The sequence below is a fragment of the Schistocerca nitens genome, chromosome 1, assembly GCF_023898315.1.
Source record: "Schistocerca nitens isolate TAMUIC-IGC-003100 chromosome 1, iqSchNite1.1, whole genome shotgun sequence".
NCBI classification, from domain to species: domain Eukaryota; kingdom Metazoa; phylum Arthropoda; class Insecta; order Orthoptera; family Acrididae; genus Schistocerca; species Schistocerca nitens.
In genome coordinates, this window is record NC_064614.1 from 540,810,692 (window position 1) to 540,833,165 (window position 22,474).

General features: G+C 36.4%; 1 protein-coding gene across 8 annotated transcripts in view; it reads left to right on the plus strand.

The window, feature by feature from the left end:
• Nucleotides 1-22,474, plus strand: part of LOC126253889 (protein lap4) — a 564,085-nt gene that overhangs the window by 453,017 nt on the left and 88,594 nt on the right. For all 8 annotated transcript variants that reach the window (XM_049955263.1, XM_049955269.1, XM_049955268.1 and 5 more), the window contains one exon: nt 814-969. In XM_049955263.1, the coding sequence (XP_049811220.1) occupies nt 814-969 (156 nt within the window). The remainder of the gene's footprint in view (nt 1-813; nt 970-22,474) is intronic.

Consider the following 22,474-nt stretch of genomic DNA (forward strand, 5'->3'; position numbering starts at 1 on the left):
CTCTTTTCTCTGCGCTTAATGTTATCTTCTCAGTTGACGAAAGATCCTCCTCATCTTCTGAAGTCAGAAGGTCCTTAGATATAGAATACTGTAAATGACACTGTGTTCCTTCAGTTACTCTTTGCAGAATCTATGTTAACTGCAGAGAGCCTTCATGACTTTTAACACAGCTGCAAGTGTTACTTCTTTTAGTACAACACATAAAAGAAAAGAGCCAACTTTACCTATAGATAAAGCTGGGAACAAAACCACATAAATGTAACAAACAACCTTCTTCTTGCTATCATACGTGCCCAGTCAATTGTCAACAAATAAATTAAGAGAGAAGGGAAAAGGTTTACAGGGAAGGAGGGTGGGCTGGCCGGCTTGCATGCTTTGATTGCCTCTCTGTATGATGCTTACAGAAAACAGAAGATGTGTGTAAATTTACAATCTTTTCCTTGCCATCTGACTGAAGAGGAGACGGTTCTGTAAATGCAATATTTCAGTGACTTACAAAAAGATTTATTTATTTTGGACCAACAGCAGTGCAAATTTGTTTTAGGCTTCACATTTGGTGTTAGTCATTTGTTTTGGAAATTATTGCAAAGACTAGTAAAATTCTTTCCACAAATTCTGTACAGAAAATGATGTCTCTTTCCAACTAACTCAAAATATAACCACCCAAATTAATGGTTATGTATACTGCTGGTAGTACTGTTGAATCTGGTGAACCCAAAATATGGAATGAGAAGTGCACATATTTGTGCCTATCCACTCACTTGAAACAAATGGTAATTTTTCTAGCATTATATTAAAAAATTCTCATTTCAGGTTCTGGATGTTGTGAGAGCAGCAGGACTGCTTGTTAGCAAGCCATCAAGCCCAACAGAAATGATAGCACCAAAATCACCTGGAGGGCCAAAATCGGATCTCAAGACCACCACTATCGTAATGAGCAAACATACACTAGCCCCCCAGCCAACAGCGGTAAGTTAGAACTTGACTACTTTTCGTTATGTATAAGAGGCATGCAAGCTTACTGTCATGCTCAAAAGTTTTAAATTAAGTGTCTAGAAATGCATTTGTCTTTGTGGATGATGATGATGATGATGATGATGCATGTTCTTTAATGTCATCTATCCATCTTCAATTGGGTTGTCATCTCAATTTTTTCTTCTCTCATGAAATCTTGTGAAGAACTTCCTTGTGCCATCTATCATCCATTTGCCTAGCTACACGATCCATTTAATCTTCAGTAGAGTCATAATTATCTTTATGTAGCATGGCTTTAAAGTAATTTGTGAATCACTAGCATGTGCATACAGTGTTTTCTTGCCACCCAGCTGCAACATAATTAATAGCAATTAAAAAATAAAACTTCAGAGATAAGAATAATAAATGCACTTTGTGGAATTGTTAATACGATCCAAATGAGCTTCTTAAAATAGTTATTTAAAACCGTTAGAACTGAGATCTCTTTCTGACTTATTATACACATCACAGAAAGCTGGTACCTTCATACTTATCCCTGATACTTTTCTTTTCTTCACTGCCACCTGACTTGAAACTTGTATTTAAATTGCAAATTATAGGAGAAGAAAGCTGCTGCTCTAGAGACAGGCAATATGTTCTGAAGGCTATTTCCATTATTATTTTTACATATAAATCTTTCCCATTTTAAGGTAGTTATCATTAGCTAGTTATACAGCACCAGTCCTTCAGTGGCAAATAGAACATACAAATGCACATTAATAGCTATTTGTACACTCCGTTGGGTTGGTTTTAAATTCTTGTTACTTCTTATCTTGAGCCATTTTTTAAAGTAGGACATGTATAAATGCTGTCACTATCTGAGAAACAAACAAAAATTTTCAGTAAGATATTATGTCATGTTATATACAGGATTATTATATCAAATAGAAGTGCACACACACACACACACACACACACACACACACACACACACACACAGAGAGAGAGAGAGAGAGAGAGAGAGGGGGGGGGGGGGGGGAGTGCTTTGAGGATAATCAGCTAAGCTGCCTCAAGTCCTGTTGGGGTAACGGTAATTTAATTTATGTTTTGTCTCCTTTGTCCTATTGTCATTTAACTATCTACTCAGTTTTAATTATTATTATGCAGTATATATATTGTGTGTTAGCATTATTAACTTCGTAGAATGTTATTAAACGTATTTCTCGAATTTTTGTTCACTTGTTCCTCATGTAATATTTGCGGTCCAATGATAATTTTCATATGCACAAAGATATTGCATTACAATATTTTGTTGTTGCTGTTGCTGCTGCTGCGGGTTTTGGTGTTGTATTCTTCAGCTCAAAGAATGGTTTCGTACAACTCTCTGCAGTAGTCTTTCCTTAGGCATACTGTCCTCTACCTTTTTGTACCTGCCAATTTCTTAGCATTTCACCAGGAAATAACTAAAGCTACATGCTGATTTCTTGGTAGTTTCTTGGAGTTAAGTTGGATGTTGTGTAATTTGTTGGCTCATAACACATTGCTGCAGTTCATCACAACATTGTTGTTTGATCTCTTAAAATGGACTGAACTATTCACGTTTATTCTTCTGGGTAAACTAAATTGTTCCGCACTTTCGAGTTTTATCAATTCTTTCTTTGTTCCAGTAGCTGTGAAACTGAAGATTTGTGAATGTACTGATCTTTTTTAAGCAAATTTTGCTTCAAATGGCATTGAGATTAGTGGCACAAATTAATTGTAGGAAATGCTTACTCAGTCATAGGAGCTGTATTATGAAAATTTTTTAAAGGATTTACTTAATGGAATTTTCTATTATAAATACAAGCAATTATTTACACTATTGTATCAGTACTGGTATTAATTACAGTGAGCAGTTCACCTTAAACCATACCTCTGCCTCTTTATGTACTGCATGAAGATATTGTTACTGCTTTGTAAATTATTTTACTATGGATTCACAAAGAGTATTCTTTTAATTCTATTTGTGGTATCTTTGTTGTTTATTTACTAGTTGGCAACACTGAATGTAAAGTCATTCCTGAATAGCACACACTTATTTTTTTTTACTATCCTTAGAAATAATGTCTCTATTTATAACAAAAGTAAGTAGCTATTTGCTTGCAGAAAATAGACTAGGTATGGATGTAAATACTAATGTGTAAATTGACATTTTAGTAGGTTTGAAAAATGGGTATCAGCTGTATGTTGTACCAAAAATGTCTGGATGATTTCCCAGTATACACATATGAGTCAATTGGTGGTTCACGGCTTTCCCTCTGTGTTTCTTTCCCCTCTTTAAATCATGTTAATAGAACTATTCTTGGAAGTAAAAAGTGGAACCACTATTATTATTGGATATGTCCACAAGGTGGAAGGTAAATCAGGGTTGCCACATATTTTGGAAATGAGGGAATTTCAAACACATCAGGTGGCTGGGTGCAGCTGAGTACACGCGCTGCTTCCCTACTCCCTCATTACTACTGCTTCACTCGTTTCTACCGCTCCCCTCAGCTTGCAGTCAGTGCTGCCACCACTCTTACTGCTAGCCTAGCAGCTACCGATGAGACACAGGGAGGCATGAGGAGTGGTTTGTTTGGATCTGATTCTCAGAGACTGTAGGCACAGAGGCCAGAGACAGTGGTCATGTGTGCATGACTTGTGTCTGAGTGATTGTGTGAATGTGTGTGTACTCTCATTTTGTGTCAAAAGCTATGGCTGAAAATTTAGTTGTGGAAGTGTAATTGTCTTTTCTATGTGCCTGTCTGTGGCTCATCCATCATCTTTACAATGAGTTGCTACCAGTCCTCATCATTATTGATCCTCAGTGTATTTGAACAAGTTATTTGCTGCATGAACTGATGACCATGGTCTCATTTCACCAACATGCTGTATGTGGCTCATGAATAGCTGGCCACATGAGTGGATTTCTGCAATGGGCCAAAACTGCAGGCCATATCCGTGGGTATCTGTAATGAATCAGGCCTACCGGCCTGAAGCCATTGGGTTCCCCCTGATGTACAGGCACTGCCCATTGGATCTAGTCTCACTGATCTGCCCGCAGGCCAGGTCTGTTTGTGTGTGCAGTAATGCAGTGGATTTTCAGGTTTTATCCATGGACCCATGGCTGCGGTGCTCCTCAGCAGGCCAGAGACCGTGGGCGATGGATTTCAGGAATTGTGACTGTCTCACTGCAAGTACATTGTACAGTGCGGCTTTTTATACACATTTTATTTGTTCTAGTACATTTTGGCACTTCAGAAGTACTTTATATGTTAGAAAGTAAGGACAGCAAGAAGAAGAAAATTGTGTCAGTTGCAGGCAGTTCGTACGGTATTACTCATATATTTCTCAAAAGAAAAATCACAACATAACTGTAAAATAATAGATATACTACGTGGGTAATAACTTACAAAAACAAACATAGTAGAATCAACATTTTATTGGAGGTCACCTACAGTGTTGGTGTACACAGTTCCCTGCCTTTATACTTTTTTCAAGAGGCCTACCTTTTCCTGACATTATTTCTCTAATCATTGAAGGTACTTTAAATCCGTCTTGTGACTCCAAGGAAATACGTATTTTTATCTCCAAATGTGTTTCATTTTATTGAAATAAAATAACATCAGTGGTCTTAATGAAAAACATACCATTTGGCTTGCTTTCTCCACCTAAAAAAAAATTCATTGCAAAAGACGTTGGTGTCAGTGCTTAACATTTTCGCTCCCACCAGGAAACACCATCTGCTTGCAAGTTCTTTATATATTTTCTCGTTTACACTTTTGTTTCTTGTACTGTAACTTATTCTTAACTTACCCTTGTAAAAATATTATGAAAAGGAAAGTTGCAACATACCACATAGCGGAGATGCTGAGTCACAGATAGGCACAACAAAAAGACACTCACAATTAAAGCTTTCAGGCATTAAGGCCTTCGTCAACACACACACACACACACACACACACACACACACACACACACACACACACACACACGACTGCAGTCTCAGGCACCTGAAACCACAATGTGAGCAGCAGCACCAGTGCATGATGGAGTGGCAACTGGGTGGGGGTAAGGAGGAGGATGGGTCAGGTAGGGACTGTGAAGTGCTGCAGGTATGGAGGGCAGGGAGGGTAACAGACAGAGGTGAGAAATAAAAAAACTGGGTGTGATGGTGGAATGACAGCTGTGTAGTGCTGGAATGGGAACAGGGAGAGGGCTCGATGGGTGAGGACATTGACTTATGAAGGTTGAGGCCAGGAGGGTTATGGGAAAGTAGGATGTATTGCAAGGAAAGTTCCCACCTGCACAATTCAGAAAAGCTGGTGTTGGTACATATGGAGCAGACACTGTCATTGTTCTTACACACAGCCTAATTGTTCAACACTTGTTCCACAATTAAGATGAAGCATTGTTGTTGTTCTGACCAACACAGGTTCCTTGTCTGAAACTTGGCCGTGGACTGACTGTCTCGTGGCCAAAAATCAGGCCCTTATAACCATCACAATAATAGGTATTCAAACTAAACATTGTTCAAAGTTTAATTTGCAGAAATTATAATTAAAACTTAACTCATTAAATTAACTGAATACATTGAAAAATTCCGTCTTTTTACAGTATCTTCTACTATATGAGTTAAGCCGAATTATTTGTTTAAGTCATGAAATTAACATATATAGTTATGCAAACAATACTTTTGAAAAATCTGCTAATTACTTTGGAATTAATAAAGGGTTGGTTTTGCTAACATCCTTTTCGACTAAAGCCAAATAAATATTTTAAGAATACTAGCATTTTGTCTTCCAGATGTTCATAATTATTACGGGATTTATATTGGTTTATATGTCAACAATGGAATTTATGTTAAGAAACAATTACTGATTTCACCCTATAACAAAAGATACTAACTAGGAATAGTCAAAATGAATTGGCAAAACACTTACATACCTAAAACTAAGCACAAAATTAGATCTGGTGTTATATTATTTAAAACTAAGGGCCAGTCTTTCTCTTTCATGAAGATGCAGATTATATTTATGTATGTTAATGGTAATTAGTTAAACATGAAAAAATGAATTTAAAAAGGCAGATGGCAAAACAAGAGGGGAATTAAAATTATCCCAGCTTGCTTCATCACATCCTGTGAAACCATTCATGTGATCTACAAACTAAGCTGCGACCACTGTGCTGCATTCTATGAAGGAATGACAACCAACAAGCTGTATGTTTGCATGAATGGCCACTGACAAACTGTGGCCAAGAAACAAGTGGACCACCCTGTTGCTGAACACGCTGCCATTTCAATGACTGTTTCACAGCCTGTGCCATATGGATCCTTCCCACCAACACCAGCCTTTCTGAATTGCGCAGGTGGGAACTTTCCCTGTAATACATCCTATGTTACCGTAACCCTCGTAGCCTCAACCTTTGTTAGTCACTGTCCTCACCCATCCAACCCCTTCTCTGGTCCCATTTCAGCACTACACAGCCATTATTCGACCACCACACCCAGTATTTTTATTTCTCCCCTTTTCAGCTACTTGCCTCCCCCCTCCACCCCCACCCTTCCCCACCTATCCCCTGCCCTCCGTACCTGCAGCACTCCACTGTCTGCCACCCCCACTATACTCTCTCTCCCCCTCACCACCCCACTCTCCTCCTTATCCCCACCCAGTCACCACTCCCATCATGCACTGGTGCTGCTGCTTGCAGTGTAGTTTCAGTTGCCTGAGACTGCAGCCATGTGTACTGTTTGTGTTGTGTGTGTGTGTGTGGTCTATTGTTGACTCAGCGTATCTGCTATATGGTGAGTAGCTACTTTCCTTTTCATAATATTGTTACTTTCCATTTTGGATTTTCCATTGTTGGTTTTACTTACCCTTGAGATCTCAAAATGTGTCAGAGAAAAATGCTAAAATTTGTGTGGAAATCGGGGAAATATGAGGGAATTTCACTTAGGGAAACTTGTCCCAACCCAGTAGGTGTATGGTACATGGTCAGAAAATCCATGCTTTTGCCATTATTTAATAAAATAAGTCTTCAGCCATGGAAAAAACAGTGAAGTGTCAACATTGAACAGGAAGCTTTAATTAAGATAGAAGCACATTGAATTCACAATTCACCCACAGAAAAAGGTTGTATTTTGCATTCATTCTCATTAGATAACAACAGCGAACACCCACCATTTGGACTGTTGACAAAGTAGTTTTCCACAGCAGTCATAGAAATAAATTCATTACATGAATATATTTCATGTAGAAAGAAGGAAAGAAGGGGAGAGAGGAGGTAAATTTTACTTCTGTCAATATAATTAGCCACTGCTGCTGATTGTTTTATTCTGGTATGTGATGTATTTTAGATTAGGAATTAGCATTTGCTATGAACCAATTGTTTGCATGTGCATCTAATACTGTTGCTCTGCTAGATATTGTTAATGAGAATGCTACTGTCTTCACTTGCTTTAATAGCTTCATCAGATATGATACTTAATATAAAAGACCACAGGTAAAAATAATGAACCCTTAATTCTGAAATATTCTCTATTCTTTCACGATTGTTCCCTTTCCTTGTATGCCTTAGCTCGGGGGTCTCCAAACTTTTTAGTCCGCAGGCCACATTGACTCCTCCACGAAGTCATAAGGGCCAAGATCTACCTAGTGGGATTAAAGTACCCTAGCACTCCATGATTACCGTAATGTTAGGCGAAAGGAAAGATGAAATCGCAAAAATCTATGGTTGTGGGAATAGCTAGCACTGAAACGAACTACGATTTGTATTTAATTACATAATTTTGATTGGTGGACGTACCTGACCGAAATTCTGGCATATTTTATTCTGGCGAATTTCACCGACAAAAAAGTATATCACTGCACATTCTTCACGAAAGCGTCCTGCAAAGTTAACGAAATCTCAAAATCATTGTTGGCAACACTATTACTGCAAGACGTAACAGAGGTAGAGTGTGTCAACGCATTGTTATTTCAAGCGGCGCAACAATAAGTTCAGTTATGTAGTCTTGTAGCGAGTAGCAGAGCCAATGTCGCGTTGTATTGGTCGCGATAGACCTCGAAACTCAATTGTTGGCAGTATAGGTACCACCTCAAATATTTGGCGGGCCGAATACCGGAGATGTCCAGCCAGCTAACTCGGGCCGGTTTGCCGGCCCTCGCAGGCCGGTTTTGGCCCGCAGGCTGTAGTTTGGAGACCCCTGCCTTAGCTCATCACTGTGTCACTGCAACCCATCCAGTTCTTTCACTATCTTTCTGCTTTTAATATTGCAGTAGGGCACAGTCAGTTGACTCACATTTATTACATTAGCAAATTGGATTGCTGAAATCTAGGTAGTATAAATAAATTGTGTGTGTGCGCACACACACGCCAGTTTTCATACGAAGGTTTTGTGTAGGTACTAACAAAACATGAGCATGCCATTTTTTATTTGTGTGCTTTATGTTTTGCTAGCCTGGCAGTTCCAAATTATAGATGTAATCATTAGTATTGTAAAATTATTGTCTTGTAATGGACTTAATTGTTTTGAGTGTATCTAGTTCAATAATATAAACTAAAAATTTAGCAAAAACAGGGAGAGACAGTCGAAAATGAAAATCCCAAATATATGTAGATGAACACATCTGTATGTTATCATATGATTGTCTTCCATTAATTATTTACGCATACCAAATTGCAAATATCTATCAAAACACCAGATAAATGAATTAGTTTATTCCTTCTCTCTCTCTACATGTTTTAGTAAATTTGCAATTTTTGTTTTTGACTGTCCTAAGAGTATAATACTGGGATATCAAGAGTTTTTGAAGTGAGTTGCATGTGTAAGTAACAAAACCGTCTGACAGTATGTGTAATGTGATTCAGTAAAGATAGTCATATTTTTACCTGTAGAATATTGTGTATTAAGAAGTTGAAAACTGCAACTCAAAATAAATGTGTGTTTCACACATTAGAAATGTATGATCATAATTGTTTGTGACAGCTTCATATTTATTTTGGGTTTTTGAAGAATTGCACATTTGCCATCAGCTGTACAAATTTATTATTCATTTTCTACTGGTTTTGGTCATAGCAACCATCTTCACAGGAGGAAAAAAAGCTGTACATTGGATGGATATGCAATTTAACTTTCTGCTGGACAAATTGAAAATGAACAAATTCATAAAATATTTTCAAAACCACACATAACAGGCCATGATTTCGAAACCAGCACAAAATTGGCATAATTATGATTAATCAGAACTATCATAGATGTTGTAACATGTTAACACCTTAATGATTGTTCTGTTTAATCATAGTAAGTCAGTTTTGTGCTGGCATTGGAAACACGGCTCTGTAAATATTCTATGAGTCCCGTGGTTTTCATTTTATCCAGTGGAAAGTTGAATAATTTATCCATACAATGTCCAGCTGTTTTCTTCCAATGAAGACGATTGCTACTACAAAAACTGGTAGAAAATAAATAATAAATTTGTACAGCTGATGGCAAACAAGCTGATCATCAAATTCCTCACAGCTGTATTGAGTCACGTCATTAAACTATTTTGGACTTTTATCATGCCCTGTGAAATAATATTGTAAATACATCTAAGAACAAGGGATATGTAATCCCAAAATTTGAAAGATTTTCTGTATATAATCATTATTGGCATTTTTTTTGTGCATAATTATTTTATAAAGGATCCTTGTCATTGTCCTTGTCCTTGTGCATAAATGAAGTTTGAAAGAGAATTTCCTTATTAAAGTCTTTCAGAAGTTACAATTCAGCAGATGCTCCAAAATACTTGTGCGTCTGTAGCTCCCAAATGCCTAAGCTTAGAGCTTATTTTTTATTATTACTAGTTATAATAATAATAATAATAATAATAATAATAATAATCCCCGTGGAGGCCCAGGAAAAGAATAGGCCTCCGGTATGTTCTGCCAGTCGTAAAAGGCGACGAAAAGAACAAACCACTAATAGGGCTAACCCCCCTTTTAGTGTGATTAGTTGGTTCAGGACAGAACTAAAGAAGCCTCGGACAAGCGCCGTCATGGTCGGGGACGACGCTTGAACCCTATGCCCGCCCACAATGGTAACGACACTGCTAGCCAACTGGAAAATGATTTAAATCCAAATAGAGGTGTTTTGCAGGATATGCTTCCTGCAACCACCCTAGAAGGAAAACAAAGACAAAGGATGAGATGGTCAGATGAAGTTAATCGACACCTCATGTTCTGTTATTACCGAGCAACAAACCTAGGAACCAACACAACTGGATACAGATCACAAGTATACACAACATTTATTACCAGATACCCAGAAATAAAATTTTTAACAGAACAACGACTAGCTGATCAGATCCGTGTAATAATCAAAAATAACAGGATACCCCAGTCAGAATTAGAAAACATCAAACAAGAAGTACAACAAATACTGGAACAAAATAATGTGCAATCAGAAGAAGAAGAAAATACAGTAATGGACTCAAACATCCCAGAGCAAACAAACAAAGAACAACACGCACCAATTAAACAATCAGAGGAAAACGAAATCTTAAGACAGCCACCAGAACAAGCACAAATAGAACACGAAGTGACACAGATGTTAGATATAGAAGAAAAATTTCAGCTAACATATATAGAATACAAAGACACAAATACAGACATTAGACCATTCTTGCATAGACCACCAAATAACCCACAAGTCGAAACAACAATAAAAACTATCAACACAATCATACACAACAAAATAAATGAAAACACAACTATGGAAGAGTTACAACTACTGGTTTATATAGGAGCACTCACTACACTAAATATACACACTAGACAGAGATGAGAACCAACCAACACACAGAAGAAACCCACAAAACCAGCATGGCAACACAGGCTACAGATCAGAATAGAAAAACTGAGAAAAGACATCGGACAGCTAACACAATTTATAAGAAATGAAATGTCAGAAAAAAAACGAAAAAGGTTGGGTAAAATCTCACAACAAGAAGCGACAGAGCAATTAGACGAAAAGAAGCAGAAATTACAAGCATTAGCCAAACGACTCAGAAGATACAAAAAAAGTGAAAATAGAAGGAAACAAAACCAAACATTCAACACAAACCAAAAGAAATTTTACCAGACAACAGATAACACACACATTAAAATAGACAATCCACCAAACATAACAGATGTGGAACACTTCTGGAGCAACATATGGTCAAACCCGGTACAACATAACAGGCATGCACGGTGGATACAAGCAGAAACAGATACGTACAAGATGATACCACAAATGCCTGAAGTGATAATTTTGCAACATGAAGTCACCCAAGCAATTAATTCTACTCACAATTGGAAATCCCCTGGAAAAGATAAAATAGCAAATTTCTGGCTAAAGAAGTTCACCTCAACACATTCACATCTAACTAAATTATTTAACAGTTACATTGCAGACCCATACACATTCCCTGATACACTTACACAAGGAATAACTTATCTGAAACCTAAAGATCAAGCAGGCACAGCAAACCCAGCTAAATATCGCCCCATAACATGCCTACCAACAATATACAAAATATTAACTTCAGTCATTACACAGAAATTAATGACACATACGACACAGAACAAAATTATAAATGAAAAACAAAAAGGCTGTTGCAAAGGAGCACGAGGATGTAAAGAGCAAATGATAATAGATGCAGAGGTGACATATCAAGCTACAACTAAACAAAGGTCGCTACACTACGCATACATTGATTACCAAAAAGCTTTTGATAGTGTACCCCACTCATGGTTACTACAAATATTGGAAATATACAAAGTAGATCCTAAATTGATACAGTTCCTAAACATAGTAATGAAAAATTGGAAAACTACACTTAATATCCAAACAAATTCAAAAAATATCACATAACAGCCAATACAGATTAAGCGTGGAATATACCAAGGAGACTCATTAAGTCCTTTCTGGTTCTGCCTTGCTCTGAACCCACTATCCAACATGCTAAATAATACAAATTATGAATACAATATTACTGGAACATACCAACACAAAATCACACATTTCCTGTACATGGATGATCTAAAACTACTGGCAGCAACAAATCAACTACTCAACCAATTACTAAAGATAACAGAAGTATTCAGCAATGATATAAACATGGCTTTTGGAACAGACAAATGTAAGAAAAATAGCATAGTCAAGGGAAAACACACTAAACAAGAAGATTACATATTGGATAACCACAGCGACTGCATAGAAGCGATGGAAAAAACGGATGCCTATAAATATCTAGGATACAGACAAAAAATAGGAATAGATAGTACAAATATTAAAGAAGAACTAAAAGAAAAATATAGACAAAGACTAACAAAAATACTGAAAACAGAATTGACAGCAAGAAACAAGACAAAAGCTATAAATACTTATGCCATACCAATATTGACCTACTCATTTGGAGTAGTGAAATGGAGTAACACAGACCTAGAAGCACTCAATACACTTACACGATCACAATGCCACAAATATAGAATACATCACATACATTCAGCAACAGAAAGATTCACATTAAGCAGAAAGGAAGGAGGAAGGGGATTTATTGACACAAAAAACCTACATTATGGACAGGTAGACAATTTAAGAAAATTCTTTATAGAACGAGCAGAAACTAGCAAAATACACAAAGCAATCACTCATATAAATACATCGGCTACACCACTGCAATTTCATAACCACCTCTACAACCCTTTTACATCACATAACATCAACAGATACGAAGAAAGTACATTGGAAAAAGAAAACACTACATGGCAAGCACCCGTATCATCTAACACAGCCACACATCGATCAAGACGCATCCAACACATGGCTAAGAAAAGGCAATATATACAGTGAGACGGAAGGATTCATGATTGCAATACAGGATCAAACAATAAACACCAGATATTACAGCAAGCATATTATTAAAGATCCCAATACCACAACAGATAAATGCAAACTTTGCAAACAACAAATAGAAACAGTAGATCACATCACAAGTGGATGTACAATACTAGCAAATACAGAATACCCCAGAAGACATGACAATGTAGCAAAAATAATACATCAACAGCTTGCCATACAACATAAACTTATAAAACAACACATTCCCACATACAAGTATGCACCACAAAATGTACTGGAGAATGATGAATACAAATTATACTGGAACAGAACCATTATAACAGATAAAACAACACCACATAACAAACCTGACATCATACTCACCAATAAAAAGAAGAAATTAACGCAACTAAGAAAACAGGAGAAAAAATTGAAAAATACATCCAACTGGCTGAGGAAGTCAAGGACATGTGGCATCAGGATAAAGCTGACATTATAATGATTATACTATCAACTACAGGAGTCATACCACACAATATCCACCAGTACATCAATGCAATACAGCTACATCCAAACTTATATATACAACTACAGAAATCTGTAATTATTGATACATGTTCAATTACCCGAAAGTTCCTAAATGCAATATAACATATACCGTACAGTTAAAAGGAAGTCGTGCTTGATCAAGGTTCACGTCACTTTCCATTTTTGACCAGACATAACGTCTGAGAAAAGAAAGAAATAACAATAACAATTATTATTATTATTATTATTATTATTATGTATTTGACCCAAATTACTCTAACATATCACAGATACACATCGGATAAATTGTATTACTCTGAGTGGGGTACGGTAGTGGTTAGCACACTGGACTGGCATGTGGAAGGACGATGGTTTAAACCTTTCTCTGGCTATCCTGATTTAGGCTTCTGTGATTTTCTTAATCTCTTAAGGAAATTTTTGGGGTGGTTGCTTCAAAAGGGCATGACCGCTTTCCATCTCCATCCTTCCCTAATCCGAGCCTGTACTCAGTATCTATTTACCTCAATGTTGATGGGACATTACACACTAATGTCCTCCTCCTCCTATAAATTTTATTGAAGTTGCTGTGATTTTGGTTCAGACTGTTTTTACTGACCAGTGGCTATTGGAATTAATGTCTGTGCTTTTATCTATCTTTACAAACACTTTTTCAGCCATCAAAGCTTAATTTTCTGTCAAAACAAATGTCATTTTTTTAGCTTTAAATCTTTTTTTTTCTGAGGAAGGAGAGTGCAGTACGTTAGGGGATGGGTACTGAATTTGTGGTTACTCAGATTCTCTGAGTCCAGCGGCTTCTTGAATTACTGATTCTTACCCTCTTAATGAAACTGTGAAGCACTTGTATGATACTTAGCTGAATTGGAGCTGCTGCCATTCAGAGAATCTTCTTGTAGAAGTATTCATGTAGGAATAGTTAACAGCCAATCAGTTGCAAAATGGAAGGTTTATAAAAAAAACCTTTACCATGGTTTCAGCATTTATAAAAACATTGTCTTCAGAAAGAAATATTGACAACATAGACAAGAGAATATTTATTTTATTGTTGTCACATACAGTACTGAATAGTGCAAAGAACCAACGGCTTTGTCAATCCAGACAAGTAAAATCTTTGTTTTGAAGCAGAGTTTTGGTATTTTCATCTTCTGGCAAAGTAAAAAATTTGCTGAAACTGCACTTAGGTGATTTCTAAACAACAATTAATCAGTGCTGTTCACTGAGGAATGAGAAAAACTTTATTTATAAAAATCAGCAGCTCTCTTTTTTTCTTTTAATATAGTTTACAGACAGATGTTTCCATTTGCTGGAGACGATGACTGAAAAATGACAGAAATGTCGCTTTGAAATTAGTTCATTTTATTGGAAGAATGTAAACACTTTAGGAGGAAAGAGCCCACTCACCAAAAAGGGAAAGTATATGTTTTGTCTGCAGGCACACCCACAAAAAGTGTGTGTGTGTGTGTGTGTGTGTGTGTGTGTGTGTGTGTGTGTTGGGGGGAGAGGGGGTGGTAGGTTACTCGTAAAGTATTATCAAATCAGTTACACATACAAGAGTATTTGCATATGACAAAGGCCGACCATGGGTAAAGATCTGCATGTCAGTGGCCAACAGGTACAACATTTCAGCGAGTGACCACATTGCCATCAACTGGACCACTGATGAACTGGCTGCCTAGAAGCTGGTGTGGGCCTTTATGCCTTCCCTCCACCCCCACTCCACCCCTCCCAATCTGTTGACATGTCACTCCATCAGCAGTCAGTGCCCTAGGATACATGCCAGCAGCATCTCCGCAGTTGCTCTGTCTGTGTTTGAAGTCAGGTGGTTGTGGGATATCTCCTTTCTCTTCTTTATGGGATTACTAAGGATTTACATCCTTACTAATGATGTAACCACTATCACAGTTGATTAGTGGTTCCCCTACTCAAATCTCTGTGGATTCCTTAATGACATAGTCTCAGAAATTAGACATCTGTTTCATAACATTAGTATGATTCTAATTCATTCTGTGTCATTTCGATTGGCTGTTTTCTGAGACTGCTGATTGACTAGGCTCCTGCAGTCTTCTATACCACTGGTATTCTCTGCAATGACCATTGACAGTGTCAACTATCTGACACACAACAGTACACAATACTGCAGCAGCCTAACATGTCGGATGTTGTGGAATGTTGCCTATTGGAATTACATTACTATCATACTAAGTTTACAATGCAGACATCTTAACTCCTTGGACTGTGTCATTAACGAATATATTGAGATTCAACTAGAGGGACTGCTAATCATTTGTGATAGTGGCTACAGCCTTGGTAAGGCCTGAGCATGTGTACTTAGTCAGATTAAGAAGGGGAAGGAAATATCCCACAGTGAACTGACTTTGACGACATGGAGCAACAGCAGAGACACAACAGGCACAAGTCCCCGGGTGCAAATAATGGACATGACAGTGCACTAGCAGGAGGAGCAGCACTCCTGTGATGGCAACATGGTTGCTTCCCGATATATTGTGCCTGTTGAACACTGGCATTCAGCTGTTCTCCCATGAACTATTTCATCATGAATTATGCCAAGAGAAGTTGAAGAATCACGTGTTTGCACATGAACAATATGATGTGTATGCTCATTATGTATGATCATAGCATGCTTCACAGCAGTACCATTAACTAACAGAACATTTAATTGAAGCATTGCTCAATGTTGACTTGTTATGTACATTTTTGCCTGTGCATTGCTTCGGAAACCACATATTTCTATAAACCCCCCCCCCTCCCACTCCAAAAACAAAATAGAAAAGGATGGTAGTGTTGCAACATTGACTTCTTATAGTATCTAACCGTCAAGACTGGATGCATTTGAATTAAAAAAAAAAAAAAAAAAAAAAAAAAAAAATGTGGGCAAATTAAGCTGAAATTTACTGCAGGGTGTGCTCCTATGGTTCTTCATACATCATTCTGTGAACTGAATGTAAAGATATAGAACTGATTGTCTGTCTGAAGTGAAGTTGTATTCTGTAAACTTGCTTTGTGTATCAGAAATTAAAATATTTTGGCCAAGCCTAATCATGAGGGTTTTGACTGGAAACAAGCTTTCATTCTTATAGACATGCTTCTGCCATAAAATAAGGAAATAGCACAATGCAGAGAGTAATTTAACTGTTACCAACATTACTAAAAGAAACACGGAAATATTGTTACTGGTCATAAGAGTACCAGAAATGTTTTTATTTTCATTTTTGTTGCTGTCTTGTGACTAGTGTTCTGAATTTTAAATAATCTTGTCATGAATCAAACATGGCTGTTGAATGTTGTCAATATATAACTCTGTATGTAAGAAATAAAATATGTGCCTTTTATATTTATACATGATGTTCAGTACTTTATACAAAATGTAAATAATTTTATCAATTTCCACTCACAGGTACTTGTAAATATTACTTCTTCAGTTCTTACACCATTGTTGTTGTTATACATTTAGTTGATATTGCATGTCCTCCAGTTTGATAAGCTGATAATTCCTGACCGCATTCTGTTGGTTTTTATTTGTTGCATGTTTGTGTTGCATCGCTAATTGCCTTAGTGTGCAAAATGTTCTTAATTTAACATGTTATTTGCGAATGTAAATTATGTTTGTTTCTGTTTTTATTTATTTATTTTTATAAAAGGTAAGGCCTAAAGTCCTTGTCATTCATTGCTTCAGTTTGAGATATCATTTTAAAATGTAGTGCTGTTAGAACACTCAAAAAGGATCAGATTTTTTGCACAGTTGTAATTTTTTTCCCGTCAAATTCTATTAAACACTTTATGTACTCTTGTAATTTTGTGCTTATTCCAGAATTCACCACTTCTCTAGCATTGAACTTCAGTGAAATACCTCCAATGAGGTAATTGTACTTTTACATTGTGAACTTTTAGTGTTTTGAAATCAGAAAGTGCTACGAGAATGTGTTAAACATGTGGCTGTTGGGTTCATTCTAATTCTCGTAAGTTGTTACAGACTCAACGAACGTTTTCACTGTGCATTTAAGAGAATAGCACCAGATTGCGGGAGACTGAGTACATTCAACTTCGAAGGTTCCTTTGTTCTCGTGTGAAATGAAATTGTCAAATTTTTAAGACGTAATAATGGAATGAAATCATGTTGAACAAATCCTATCCAAAATCTTACCTGTTTAGGTAAAAACTGGACTCAGTGTTGTGTACAGATTTAATTATCCTGCAGCTCTCTTGATTGGCCTACACATCTGTTATCCAATAAGTCTCTTTGGTGTAACGGTATAAGTGGCACCATAGCTATTGTAAATAGACATTCCTCTTTTTTTTCTTTTTGTATTGGAGGGATTGCTGTTTATATATACAAAAAAACACAGCAGTTACTTACTCTGATTAGCAACTGTAATTTAAATCATTTTGCAATTTTATTTATTTCATAAACATCATTACATAATAATATCTCCTACGAATCAAGGATATTAAGATTGAAGAAAGTTGTTTGGTCATTCCATACATGTGTATATATTATAACTGGGAAATAATGTCAACAGTGAAGTGAATGTGTACTGATTAAAGCCACATTATGCCAAACTGATTCATATGTAGGGTGCAGTATGATGAAATAGCACAACAACTATGTCAAATGATCACTGATTATTTCCGTGTCCTCTCTCTCACTTCTTGCTTTCTTTCTAGATGAATTTTATAATTCCTTTACAAACTTTCTTTATTATCTCTTCAACAGGATGTTAATTATAACCATCATTGCTGTCTTAAATGAAAGAATTTCAGCAAATTTGTCAACTGTGCATAGGAACTGCAGGATAGCTATTTTTGCAGAATATTGAAATGTACTAAAAGGAAGAGCCATTGACAATTTTTTAAAGTGCAAGAAGTAAATTTATAATTTATCATGTCAGTATTGAGGTCACTAGATGGACCATCATCTTTGTTGGGCAAGGATGATGCAAGGAAGTTATCGTGACCTCTTGGGAGGATTTTTTTAATCTGTTTTAGATATTTTTTTGTAGCAAGATGACAGAGATTAAGGAAAATGAATTACAATTTTGAAACAGTGTAATTAAAATTTTGAAACAGTGTTGTTGCAGAATGACATTTCTCAGTATGCAACTGTCATCAAATGCTTCTTCTTCCCAGTGTAATTGGTTATGTTTATGGTTACCTGGTAAACACTTCATAAATGTTGTTATGGCATGATCTGTGTTATTGTAGTTTTAAATAATGGTCTTCACATACTCTGTCTTTAATGTAATTCTCTTTCAACATATAAAATTGTTGACTGCTGAAACATAGCTGTCATTTCCATTTCCAGTTTGAAGGAAATAAATGTGCTCTCATTATATAATATTTTTGTGAACTAATATCAAAAACAGTAATCTGTTGAATTGATTTCCTCATAATAATGTTTGGTATTGCATTTCACTAGATGCATTGTTTAATAATTAATGAATAATGCTGGCTGCAACAGAATAACTTCAGCTTAGAAATTTGAAAGGGAACTTATGTCCCATTGCTGATGCATGGCACACCTCAAAAAAATCTTTTCCATTTTGCCTACCACTGATCTGTAGAATTCTAACTGTCATAAATCCATGGAATGTTGTTCAGAAATCATCTATCACTTCGGTATTTATAACTTCATCAACATTTTGTTATCTTTGTTTTATTAATTAACGTTCTCTAATTTGTACCAATGAACATTCATCAGGAATTTGACCACTTGAAAGTTCACAGTTTGTTGTTGTTGTTGTTGTTGTTGTTTTTATTGCAGCAGCAACAATATTTTGTTTGAACACTGGTTTTATGCAGCCACCAACACTGTCCTGTTAAAGTTCGTTTATCCATGCATAAATACAACAGTTTATATCAGTTTGAAATGGCCTACTTTGATCATAGTGTGTTCTTCCACTACTATTTTTATCTTCCACAGGTCCCTCACACTCCTCCCTCATGTTATCAAGATAATTGTACTAACAATGTCTCCTGTCAGCCTATCCCCACTGTAAGTGAAATTGACCCATAAAGGGCTTTTCCACCCAATTTGATTCAATGACTTTTTGTTAGTTACTAGGTCTACCAATCTGATCTTCCACATTGTTCTGTAGCACCAGTTTCAGTCCCGTTATTCTTTTCACACTCCAAACTAATCCCTACAGAAGAGACTGCATAACACTGAGATTTACTTTAGATTTCGAATAAATCTCGTTTTTCCAGAAACACCTTTTTTTCCCCTCTCTGTTACCAGTCTGTACTTCATATCCTCCATTTGACCATCATCTGTTATTTTGCTGCCCATATAGAAACATTAAATTCCTGCTTTTAGTTTCTGATTTCCATGTGTAATTATTGTAGCACTGACTAATTTAATTCAGCTGTACTGCATTAAATTTGTTCTACTTTCGTTGATGTTCTTCTTATAACCTCATTTGAAGATACCACTCATGCATCTGATCCTCTAAGTACTTTTAATCTCTAATAATGTGTTGATTAAATATCATAGGGGATGTACTGCAACCCTGACTCACTCCCTTCTCAGTTCATGTCCTTAGACTTTTACAGCTATAGTTCAGTTTGTGTATGGCATTGTAGATGACCTTTCACTGGCTATATTTTATACTTGCTGCCTCAATAGTTTCAAGGAGTGTTTTACAATCACAAGTGTCAGGCGCTTTTTCTATTCATACAAATGATTCGTCGTTCTTGGAGTGGTCTGGGAGGATAAGTTGTTGGGTGAGTGTTGCTTTGCATATTTCTACATTTTTTTGGATTTCAAACTATTTCACATACATTGTTTTCTACTAGTGGTACCATTCTTCCATAAATAATTCAAATTAGTATTTTGCTCCCCCGACTTAATAATGTGATTGTTCAGTCATATTCACAGCTGTCAGAACCTTCTTTGAAACTGTTATTATTACATTCTTTTTGAAGTCTGGGTGTATGCTGCATGTCTCATATCTATTGAGGATGAAGTGGAATAGTTTTGTTATGGCTAGCTCTGCCAAAACTCATATTAATTCTGAGGAAATGTTGTCTACTTCATGTGTGTCATTTTGTTGCAGGTTATTCAGTAATCTGGCATATTCTTCTTGCAATATAATGTAATTGATAGATTATTATACTGTCAAAAAAATTGATAATTTTCGTTGTTACATTCTTCTAGCTGTGTCGTATCATTCTTCTCATCTTCATCTGTATCCTCAACCCTTTCTTTCCTTTATGTATCACTTCTGTATATTCCTTCTAACTTCCAGCATAAAATTAATTTTGAGTAAGCCAAATGTCAGACTGAGATTGATTGGAAGAATCCTCAGGAAATGTAGTCCATCAACAAAGGAAGTAGTCACAAAACAAATTGAATATTGCTCGTCAGTCTGGAATCCGTACCAGATAAGATTGATAGAAGTAATAGTGAAGAGTCAAAGAATAGTAACGCATTTCATTACAGGTTAATTTAGTAAGCACTAAAGTATGATGGCGATGTTAGCAAACTCCTCTGGCAGACACTGCAAGAGAGACATTCTGTATCACAGTTTGGTATACAATTAAAGTTAAGGTAGTGTACATTCTTAGAAGAGTCAACCAATACATTACTTCCTGCTAAGTCTGTCTCATGAAAAGACCATGAAGATAAAATTACCAGAAATTGTTCTTGCTGCAAACCTTTCACGAACAGAAAAAGGGGGAAGTGACAATGATACACAAAGGAGCCTCCACCACAACCATATAGTGGCTCATGGAGTATAGATATCAGTTAAATTTAATACCTTGTGTTTCATATGCTGAGCTTTGTCTTGTTTCCTATTTATTTGTTTTGTTTCCTACTTCTTTGTCTGTTGGCTGTAGTGTTTCATCTCTCACAGTTACCCATTCATCTTCTATTTATCCATTTCTATAGTTTGTCTGTTACCTAATTCTCCCTTTGAAAATCTTAAAAATCTGTAGTTTCAATTCATGTAGGCCCCAACTTCTTAATTCTGTACCTTCTTTGCCATTTCATCAGCTTTAATCTGTGTTTCATAACTAGAAAATAAGTTCAGAATCCACATCCAGTCCTGGAATTGTTTTGCAGTCAACACCTTGTTTCCTATCTATCTGAAACTTTTCAGTTTCTCCGGTCTCTGCCATCTGTACATCTTTCTGGCATGATTTTCAAAACAAGTTTCTATGTTGATTATGCTGTGCTCTGTGAAAACAAGTGATTTCCCATTTCACGCCTTTTCACCCATTGCACATTTTCTTATTATTTTTCATTTTTTCCTATTTCCACACTCTACCCCATCACAAAGAAATTTTTGCCTCCTTTGTGTACCTAACAATTTATTTTCTTGTAAGTTTTTAAGAATGTAGTCATCATCTCAAAAGAAGTAAGTTTCTGTTAATACTGTGTTGGATAATGGCTTTGTGTATAAATAAATTGGCATTTTAATCTGTTCACTGTCTTGTTCATAGTAGTTCACCTACATTCATATTTTTTGTTCATTATCAGAGCTACACTAGCATTACGTCCAACTGAATTTATGTTGATAACATTCTACACACTGAACTGTAGGTTGCCAATTCTTCTTCTTCTTCTTCTTCTTCTTCTTCTTCTTCCTGACAGTTTCCCTGAGTGGTCCCAGTGATGAGATCTGAATTGGGGGACTGTGTTAACTCTGCAGTGTTTTACCCAGGAGGATGTGTTTATTATCAGATGATATTGTAGGTTTCCATATTCTCTGAGAATTTAGTGGCTGTTGTTTCACTTTACCAACAAAGAGAAATCATGTTGGGTAATGTTGCAAGGCAATGTTAGGCATTTTCCAGACTTTTGCCCTGCATCTACTGAGCAGTCTGTTGACCTTATTTGGGTATCATATATTTGTTTGGCATCTCCACAAACACCCACCCAACCTCGTTGTACCAACAGTTTGATTATCTGTATCACTAAGGCTCACAAACCTCTCCACTGTGGCAAGATCTATTATTCATGTCTGGGGATACAAGGTGTCAACCCATGGTGCGATGTTGAGTCATTTCATTATATTTCATGTAGAGATCACAAGAAACTTAAACATGAAAAATCTGTACCTTTTGGTG